General features: G+C 45.5%; 2 protein-coding genes across 2 annotated transcripts; both read right to left on the bottom strand.

Annotated features, from left to right (window-relative positions):
- Positions 1-1,969: 1,969 nt before the first annotated feature.
- On the bottom strand, positions 1,970-4,452 carry LOC125513630 (phosphatidyl-N-methylethanolamine N-methyltransferase). Its single transcript, XM_048678791.1, has 2 exons — positions 4,083-4,452; positions 1,970-2,357 (listed from the first exon to the last, which is right to left on the bottom strand). The coding sequence occupies exons 1-2, from the start codon at positions 4,331-4,333 to the stop codon at positions 2,108-2,110; spliced, it is 501 nt and encodes a 166-aa protein (XP_048534748.1). The 5' UTR covers positions 4,334-4,452; the 3' UTR covers positions 1,970-2,107.
- Positions 4,453-4,621: 169 nt separating this feature from the next.
- Positions 4,622-8,249, bottom strand: LOC125513629 (protein GrpE). Its single transcript, XM_048678790.1, has 3 exons — positions 7,893-8,249; positions 5,562-6,074; positions 4,622-5,172 (listed from the first exon to the last, which is right to left on the bottom strand). The coding sequence occupies exons 1-3, from the start codon at positions 8,118-8,120 to the stop codon at positions 4,930-4,932; spliced, it is 984 nt and encodes a 327-aa protein (XP_048534747.1). The 5' UTR covers positions 8,121-8,249; the 3' UTR covers positions 4,622-4,929.
- Between the last annotated feature and the right edge of the window lie 1,156 nt (positions 8,250-9,405).

Below are 9,405 nucleotides of genomic sequence, written 5' to 3'. Positions count from 1 at the left end.
ATCCGATGCGAGAACATCAACTTGCCGCACGTCACCCAAAGCTTACCTGCTGTGGCTGCTTCCTTCCCCATCAAATACTTGGGCCTGTCCTTATCTATTTGGCAACTCAAAACAGTGGACTTTCAGTTTTTCTTGGACAAGGCGGCGGCAAAGCTAGGCGGCTGGGACGGCCAAAATATTACCGCCATTGGGAGGGCGGCCTTGGTCAAGTCCGTGCTCTCCTCCTTGGCGGTCTACTTCATCACCCCACTCATTGTGCCGACGGGCACTCTACGGCAGCTCACAAAGTTTCAGAGGGCCTTCCTTTGGGCAGGACCGGATAAGACAATCGGTGCAAAATGCAAGGTGAACTGGGATATCGTGTGTAGGCCTTCCGAGTTTGGGGGCCTTGGCGTACTCAACACGGAAAAATTTGCGAAGGCACTAAGGCTGCGTTGGCTTTGGTTTGAGTGGAAGGAGCCGTCCAAGATGTGGGTCGGTTTGGGGAACCCGTGCGACGACAAGGACTATGATCTTTTTTACGCCTTCTCCACCATCACTGTTGGCAATGGAGCCTGCACACCTTTTTGGGATGCTCCTTGGGTGCATGGGAGAAAGTCCAAAGACATTGCTCCGCTCATTTATAGTGCCGCCACAAGGAAGAATTGGAAAATCAGAGAGGCTCTGTTGGACAATACGTGGAAAGTTGTCACACAATTTCTCGATTCACCATTTTAGCCAATTCCTTCTGCTCTGGTCTAGCATTCAGGGCTTCCAACTGCAACACGACACGGATGATGAGATTGTGTGGAAGCATACTGACAGTGGACTCTACACTGCGGCTTCTGCCTACAAGGCGCAATTTCATGGCATGATCAGCTCGCCTCTGGAGCATGTTATTTGGAAAGTTTGGGCCCCTCCCAAAGTGAAGTTCTTTGCTTGGTTAGCCGCCCAAAATAGAGTGTGGACCGCTGACCGATTGGCCAAACATGGATGGCCAAACTGTGGCCTTTGCCCCCTTTGTAGGCGTGAGCAGGAAACAGTGGATCACCTTCTCCTCCGATGTCGGTTCACCATCCGGGTATGGAACATGATCAAGGGGTGACTGCAGATTGAAAGCATTGATACCGCAAGCTGGCAGCACTTTGAATCCACCAAGGAGTGGTGGATCGCGCTCTCCGACTACTCCGTCCCCAACAAGAAGGCGGTGGCCTCCCTCACATTGCTCACCTCTTGGGCCATCTGGAACAAACGTAATGCGAGGGTGTTTCGCCACAAAAGTGCCCCGCCATTTGTAATTCTAGCCCTCATCAAAGAGGAGGCGGCACTTTGGGTCGCCGCCGGTGCTAAGAAGTTGAGTTCAATCATGCCGGGAAAGTAGTCCCTTTGTAAGGCGGTGTTGTAATCCCTCAAACTTTTTCTTCTCTCTTAATTAATATATGAGGCAAATTTTTTGCCTCATTTAAAAAAAACCAATCCTGCTCAGTTTGTTTTTGCTAGGAAATTGCCGGGCTTCTCAACTAAAATTACCATTCTCGCGTTAATTAGAGTTGCCATAAATAACGTTTGATTTGCCATGAGCAAATCCCGAACATTTGGGCTTTTATCATTTCCGGAAGAGAAAGACCGAAAGACTATACTCCGTGGTCGTCAAACCATCGAATGCAATGCATAAAAAAATTTGTCACCACGGCAGGCAGGTTTCTGCGGTTTAAACTCGAATGCATAAAAACTGCCACGTTTTACAAGAAAATTGCTTTCCATAGAACCTCCCTCCCAGAAAATGTTCCCCATTTATCTTTGCCAAACAAAAAAACCTACCTCCCAGAAAATGTTCCCCAGTGTCCCGTCTGTCCGACCGGGACTCCCCTCCCAGCTATCCAAACAACCAACAGTTGATAATCAAGCTTAACGTCATAGGTGTAGAAGCCCTTCTCAGGGTCTGGACGCCATAGACACAAAAGACCTTCTCACGGTCTGAGAGCCGTGATAAAAAAACAACAACACTCACATCTCCTTATTAAACATAATGTCTAGCCAGCATGACTGGGACACGTCCAGGAACAACACAACTAATGGAAAGTGAGAGATCTTGAGTCATCTATCAACCGCACAGCATATACAACAGTCAGGAGAGCAACTTGGCACGGGTGGCTGGATCTTCCTTGTCTTCCACCAAAATCATGAAAACATAGCCGAGGCACCACAACACAACATACTGGAAGGGAACCCAGCACAGCAGCGCCACGAGGCTCAGGATGCTCCCCACATACTGCGGGTCCTTGATGTAGCCGAAGGGGAACTCCGTCACCCACGGGATCTTCTTCCCGAACCGGATGCCGTAGTAGGTACCCGACTCGCCCAGCAGCTGGTACACCCTGAAGGAAAACCACATGTCTCAGAAGTGGGTTCAGACAACGACGGTGCACTTCTCTTGCTTTTTGCATGTGATGGAACTAACAAATTTGGCTGACAAATGTACTCCATCCGTTCCTAAATATAAGTCTTTTTAGAGATTTCCCTAGGGACTACATACGGATGTATATAGACATATTTTAGAGTGTAGATTCACGCATTTTGCTCTGTATGTAGTCCATATTGGAATCTCTGAATTGACTTATATTTAGGAATGGAGGGAGTAGAATGAAAGTGTATCAAAACCGTCATGTACAAATTGGTTATTCACTTATTTGCTGCCAATTGCTTCAATGATACGTATGCAATACGGAAGTCACATGTACAAAGTACGACAGTAGAGAGGATGCGATGATAGTCCACATAAAAAACGGAACACCAACAGATTTTGGAGCCTGAGTGCCTCAAGGCCTCACTCTCAGAGTGAGGCTAAGTGTTGCCAGAATTTACAAAGCATAGAAATGAATGGGCATCACCACTTTAGCAGTCATAAAACAGTAGTCATGTACCTGTAGCATATTAATGTATTCTTTACTAAGGCAGCAATGTCTATAATTTCCAGGGGCTGGTTTCACATATAAAAATCACACCATCATAGATTACCATGATTGTTACCAGGAGTGGCCATTAACTTCTAAACTGGAAACACATACTTCTAACATTTCGAAGAGCATGCAAAGACCTAACTTGCTGACATCGCTTACAACAACTACCCCATTGTCTTATAGGGGCTGTTTGGTTTAGAGCCATGACTTGCCCGACCAAAAAATTGGTCGTTGGCTAGCCTGGTGGTGGCGTTTGGATCGGATCCAAATAATTGGCATGCCAGCCCCGCCTCAGCTTTCCCTCCTTTTGCGCCAATTAGTTGGCAGAATCGTGGGCGAGGGAATCGTTCGCCAAATTTTTTGGCTAGCCAACAGCGCCAACGATTTGGCGGGGCTGAGATGGGCAGAAACCAAACAGCCCCATACTCCCTCCGTCCCATAATATAAGAACATTTTTGACACTAGAGGGAGTAGCTAATATTTTTTTGGTGAACTATCATGCTTAGTGATCAAAGACCCCACCACATTTGCAAGGTTTTCCAAGCTCATAAAACATCCAAGGTTACAACAAGAACAAGAGCATGATAATTAAGCTTGAGTGCCTGGCCCATTACTGAGAACGGGAAGAAAGATAATCCAATAGATGTATTGGTGGATACCAAAAAATAAATGAGGTCATCTAACATACCAACCTATGAAATACTATGCTATCGTGCATCCTACTATGACCAACCTTAAAGCACTACTGTTTTTACTCATAATTAAAGTACCATGAGTTCACATTTGTCAACACAAGATGGAATTCCAATCCATTTCTTCACACTAGCTAAATAGCACAAATTTCCCAATTAATACACCATCCACATTAAGATCATATAGAACACACAGTCCAGTTTGTCATCCAAAGAGGACTATCTGTTTTCTTTCTGAAGCACGAACTCTATGACGGCATATTGAGTTCCAACAGGTTTGCAATTTAGTATGAGTACAAAGTTAGTATAAAGTTGGGTCATCTATTTTGGAACGGAGAAAGTTAGTATGAAGTTGGGTCATCTATTTTGGAACGGAGGGAGTAGCTTCTAGCAAAAGACAGACATGGAAAACCTAGAAGCTAATCCAAAGGCGAAGGAGGCTGGTGCTTACTTGAAGTTGAGGTACTGGCCGAAGGCGAGGAGGGGGAGGGCGCAGAGAGGAGGGGGCCAGGAGAAGGAGGCGACGGAGGCGAGGGCGAGGAGCTGGAGCGCCTTGAGGACGTGGGAGACCTGCGCCATGCGGCGGCACGGGTCGGCGCCCGGGCCGCACAGGTCCACCCACCGCTGCGGGCGCGTCCACAGCGCCCAGTAGAACGGGAACGGCAGCAGCACGCCGACGCCCGCCGCCAAGGCCGCCGCCATCTCGGGCGCCGGTGGCCTAGGATTTGCTCGGTTTCGATTTTAGCACGGAGAGACTGAGAGAGAGCAGGCGAAATGTTGGACGGTTTGCCCCACAAGGGACTGAACTTTTGATAAGGCGCTTGGCGATGAGGTGCACGGCTGAGAATTGTACGTGCGCTTCCTCTTTCTTGCCCAAATTTCCGAATTCTGATGCTAACCATTTCACCGAGTACATTCCTGTTTACGAGATACAGTAAAAGTAAAGATTCATATGCTGCAATAGAGTTGTTCTCCGTTTACGAAAAGATATGCAAGCGAGATAAGCCACAGATTTACTTGTCGGGTTTTTGGATCTCCAACAAATCAAACACAATTTACCTCGTATATATATAACATTGTTGTTGCTTGACCCAACAATAATTCCTAACCATGATAATGACCGTACCATGAGGATATAGAAACTTTTGACACAATTATCAACACTTCCATGTCAAGAGCAGGAAGAGAGAACCAGCACATTTGAGGAGCAGAATATCTAACTCTATCATGTGGCACCCTCCAGAAAAAACATCAAAACTTCTGGAATTTCTTGTTTCCAAATTAGAAACTGAGCACAATTACTCGGCATCGGCATCATCAAAACCATCGTCTTCACCGTCGTCGAACGCTTGAGGCCCTACACTATCTTCACCTATTGTAGTATCGTCATCTCCCGACTTTTCAGGGCCTGGTCCTGCAGACACCTTGACCATCGCCGGACGTAGTAATCTCTCACCAAGCTTGAAACCCTTGCGGAATTCCTGGAGGACAACCCCATCTTCATATTCCACCGATTCTTCTCGCATAATAGCCTCATGAAGCTGAAACACAAGGTGCAAAAAGGAACCATTGTTAAATGCAGTTAAACCTTTATCAAATCCCAGAATTAAAGATCAAAAGTTTATGAGAGATTCAATTCTTTCCATGACAATCAGTAACATTTCCATGTTACTATGATATTATCCAAAAACATGGGAGGATGCTATGTAAGATTGCTCTAGGGAAAACATAGACTTCACATAAAGCTATTTATTCTATCAACAAATGACATTAACCATTTGCCTCTGCTCAGAACTGGATGTTTGATCATGAATGCACTTGACACCAGTCCATGCAAGGCAAAAAATAATTCAGATGTACTGTGATAATCATAAAATGCAGTTAACAAAATATCCAGTTCAAAATATCATTTCTTGCTAGTGCTGATTACCATAGGATCAAAAGGTTTGCCAACAGTTTCCACATCTTCAACACCCAGTGATTTCAGAATTTCGACAAGTTGCTTATAAATGCTCTGGTAGCTGTCATTTATTTTAGCTTCACGCTCTGTTTCCACCTTTATCTGTGTTTTTGCTCTTTCAAAGTTGTCAAGAACAGGCAACAAGCTCTCAACAACTTCTCCTTGCACATTTGTCATCAAAGAAAGCTTCTCTCTTTCTGTCCTCTTCCTGTAGTTATCAAAGTCAGAACTAATCCGCACGATACGATCTCTCTCAGTTGTCAATTCTGCATCTAAAGCAGTGATTTTGCCCATTAGAGAATTTTTCTCATCCTCAATAGTAAGTAGAAAGGACTCTATCTCCGCAATTTTTGCTTCATCATCATTCATCAAAGCTTCTTTGTATGATTGCAATGCTGTGATGAGAACAGAGGGAGTCTCTTCTGTGCCTGCAGAACCATCATCGGCAACAGTGCCCCCAGTAACTTCAGTTTCTGTATCCTCCTGTGACATCAAAAATTACAGCGCAAATATTTAACCATTCCTGTATACAAATTGAAATTGTGCAAGGCCATTATTCTAACGATACATTTCCTTAGAATTTAATGAAAATGAAACAGGATACTGCTACCCCAATAGCATTTCATAGTAGTTAGCATTACATATTTGTAGATAGCTTTTCAATGGACAGCAATTTCCAACCTCCATATTGGCAATGCAGTACCTTATATCCTTGTGCTATCATATAATCTGCAGACCCTCATGCTATAAAGTATAATTGAAGCTCATACTAAATTTGTATGCTCAATTAAACTAATGTACTACGAGTTACAGAAATCACACTTATTACTGTTTTAAATCTAGAATTAAGCCATTGCCCCCTAACGAAAAAAAAACAGCCTATGCAACAACATCAAAGTAGGACTTTAGAATCAGGGACATCAAAGTAGGACTCTAAACATAGAATCTAAACTTGGACTAAGAAACGGAGGACTTTAAAATAAATACTATGAGCCTATGCTCTAGAATAACTAATTGCATACAATTAGGGACCAAATGTAGGAAGAAACAACAATAGCATCTTCCCACATAAGCACAGGCTCACATGGATGCAGTTGGCAGGGGCTAAGATGAATATATAAAACTGGAGTCAGAGAACTAACACCCTGTACTGCAGGAAATTCCATCATAGCTATAGCTCAATGATGCGTATAAACGATAAATAATTCGAATGCTTCCACTTTTTACCTTAGTTGAGGCCTCCTTTGGTTTGGAGGAATTTTGTAGGATTTTCATAGGATGTGATTTCTATAGGAAAAAATCCTTTAAAGCTCTTTGGTTTGTAGGAATGAAATCCTATTCCTATGGAGGAATTTTTCCTATCCTCCACATTTTATAGGAAAATAAACATTAGCCTAGACTCAATGGAAAAAATCCTATGGTGTGAATCAAAGGGCATCTCATTTTCTATTCCTATGCATAGGATTTGAGATGCATGTCATCTCATTTCCTATGATTTTACTATTCCTATGATTTTCCAATCCTATGAACCAAAGGAGGCCTGAAGTTTTGCCTTTACAGCATATGCCATACACAAAATGTTCCTTCAAACCTTCATACTACTACACAGTGATCGCTAAGTAAAACTTAAATTTACTAGACCACTTGTGTAGCTCACAAGGTTGTACTGCGAAAATGAACAAGCTTATATTGAATATGAACTATGATCATCCAATATAAGTCAAAGCAACACATGGAAACAGCTGTTTAACTGAACAAAATAACTGAAAAGCAGATGTTACATCCAACGACTCACAGTTTCACAGAGATACATAGTACATCCCAAAGCAACACATGGAAACAGCTGTTTAACTGAACAAAATAACTGAAAAGCAGATGTTACATCCAACGACTCACAGTTTCACAGAGATACATAGTACATCCAAATCCATTCATTTATTATAAGATTAGAGCTTAAACTGAATATGCTCTCGACACACTACTACTGCCCCGTCCCATAATGTAGACGTCTTACATTATGGGATGGAGGGAGTAGATAATAACCGCAAAAATCTGTCCGACAGATGTTAATGCAAGTATGGTCATACCGACCCTTCGTATGCAAACTTGTGTGCGCAATGCATATACACAATTTAAGGCCCGCAATCTAATTTTTCATCAGAGACGTACGACATTGTAACTCTGATAGCACATCTTCAGAACTAGACGCTTATCCATCGAAAATCATGCAAGAGAACCCAAAATTTACGGAAGCTACAAACAGAGCGCCCCAGGGATGGGGGCGAGGATGCGACCCCTCACCTGCGTGGCCGTCTGCGCAGACTCGTCGGCCTCGGTAGCCCCCAATCGCCGCAGCCGGCTCGCGACGTGGCCCGGAGCGCGCCGGGTCGTAAGCAACTGGGCGCGGAGCGACCGCACCGGCGGCCGGCGGGAGCAGGCGAGGGACGCAGCGCACGGCCGGCGCGGGGACTCGCGGGCAGGCGAAGGGCGGGGCGCAAGGGCGGCCGCCGTGCGGAGGAGAGCAGCCATGCGGGCGGGGATAAAGGGAGAGACGCAGAGTGCTTGCTGCTACCGGATGCGGGAGGGGAGAAGAGAAGAGAAGAGAAGAGAAGACGGCACGAGATAACTTGGGGGCGGGTGGATGGATGATGGATCGAAAAGGCCATACGGGTTCTTGTGTTTTCTGGAAGCAGGTTCTTTGCCTAGTACTCCTACTGTGTAGGCGCCGTCTGTATCGGGTATTCAATTCTTTTCTTTTAAATCAAACAGATCATCAATCAAAAAACAGATGGCTAGCGACCAGAACCTTGGTCGCCCCCCCCCCCCCCCCTCCCTAAAAAAAAGCTAAAAAAAAGAACCCTGGTCGCCGCCAAGAGAGCCCACCCCTGTCGTCGGTGACGATTGATCATCGATGATGAGGGGAGTCGGCGGATCATTTTAGCTTTAGGTTCTAGACCCCTAGTAGTTTAGGTTTTTGAATCGTTCGGCATCTTAGTTTGGGCGATGGCAATGACAATGCTGAATAAAGAAGCTCCAGATTCTTCTCCGAAGAGGCGATTGTCTCTATATCGGTGATGGATTTGGGAACCAGTTCGTTCAAGTAGGAATGTCGTGGCGGTGGCGGCATCTTTGTGATGGACATGTATCCTCGGCTTGCGTCATTGCAACGACGTCTGCTCCCACGCCGACACGGAGCATGGGAGATAGTCCAGGAGCAGATAAAGATTGTGATCTGCATCGACGACATCTGGAAGACGAAACATGTGTTGGGTTCGTGGTTGATGGATGGCAAGTATGGTTTCCCCTTCGGCGTCTTAGTCGTGGTGGGGTCCCAGATCTGGAGTTTGATGGCGTGTCCGGGGTGTTGCCCTAGTCTGATTCGTTCAATGACAATGAATTTACTTTTGGTAAGAGCATCTACAGCCGGACTTGGCAAAATCCGCCCCTTCAAACGCCCGGGCGCGTCTGCGGGCACTGACCGGGCACCCCTCAAGTAATGCAATCCACATCCGGACATCTCAATTATCATATCTCAAATCCATACAAACTCATGCAACTACGTCGATGCACACACATCATCCGACTACTCCATCATTACTAACTAAACATGCCATCGGGCTACCAACATTTGGCATGTTTGGCTATGGTGGAGTTCATCCATGGCTTCCCTTGCCCTTCCCGGTGCCCTTGTCGTCCTTCTCGCGAAAGTACCGGTCGAAGACACAGAACAGATCGATCCGGATCTGCTCGTCGCTCCTCGTCGTCACTGTCCGCCTTCTCCTCCTTCGGTGGCGATTCTGCTCTCGGGCGAGGG

This window comes from Triticum urartu, chromosome 6 (genome assembly GCF_003073215.2).
Source record: "Triticum urartu cultivar G1812 chromosome 6, Tu2.1, whole genome shotgun sequence".
In the NCBI taxonomy this organism is placed as follows: Eukaryota; Viridiplantae; Streptophyta; class Magnoliopsida; order Poales; family Poaceae; genus Triticum; species Triticum urartu.
This window is presented reverse-complemented; position numbering and strand designations above follow the sequence as displayed.

What these genes read in the sequence shown, in the direction of transcription:
- LOC125513629 (XM_048678790.1), bottom strand. Translation starts at nt 8,120, where the DNA reads ATGGCTGCTCTCCTCCGCACGGCGGCCGCCCTTGCGCCCCGCCCTTCG. An exon ending in CTGCGCAGACGGCCACGCAG is followed by an intron (nt 6,075 to 7,892) that starts GTGAGGGGTCGC and finishes TTGATGTCACAG; the next exon opens with GAGGATACAGAAACTGAAGT. An exon ending in GCAAACCTTTTGATCCTATG is followed by an intron (nt 5,173 to 5,561) that starts GTAATCAGCACT and finishes CTTGTGTTTCAG; the next exon opens with CTTCATGAGGCTATTATGCG.
- LOC125513630 (XM_048678791.1), bottom strand. Translation starts at nt 4,333, where the DNA reads ATGGCGGCGGCCTTGGCGGCGGGCGTCGGCGTGCTGCTGCCGTTCCCG. An exon ending in GGCCAGTACCTCAACTTCAA is followed by an intron (nt 2,358 to 4,082) that starts GTAAGCACCAGC and finishes GTTTTCCTTCAG; the next exon opens with GGTGTACCAGCTGCTGGGCG.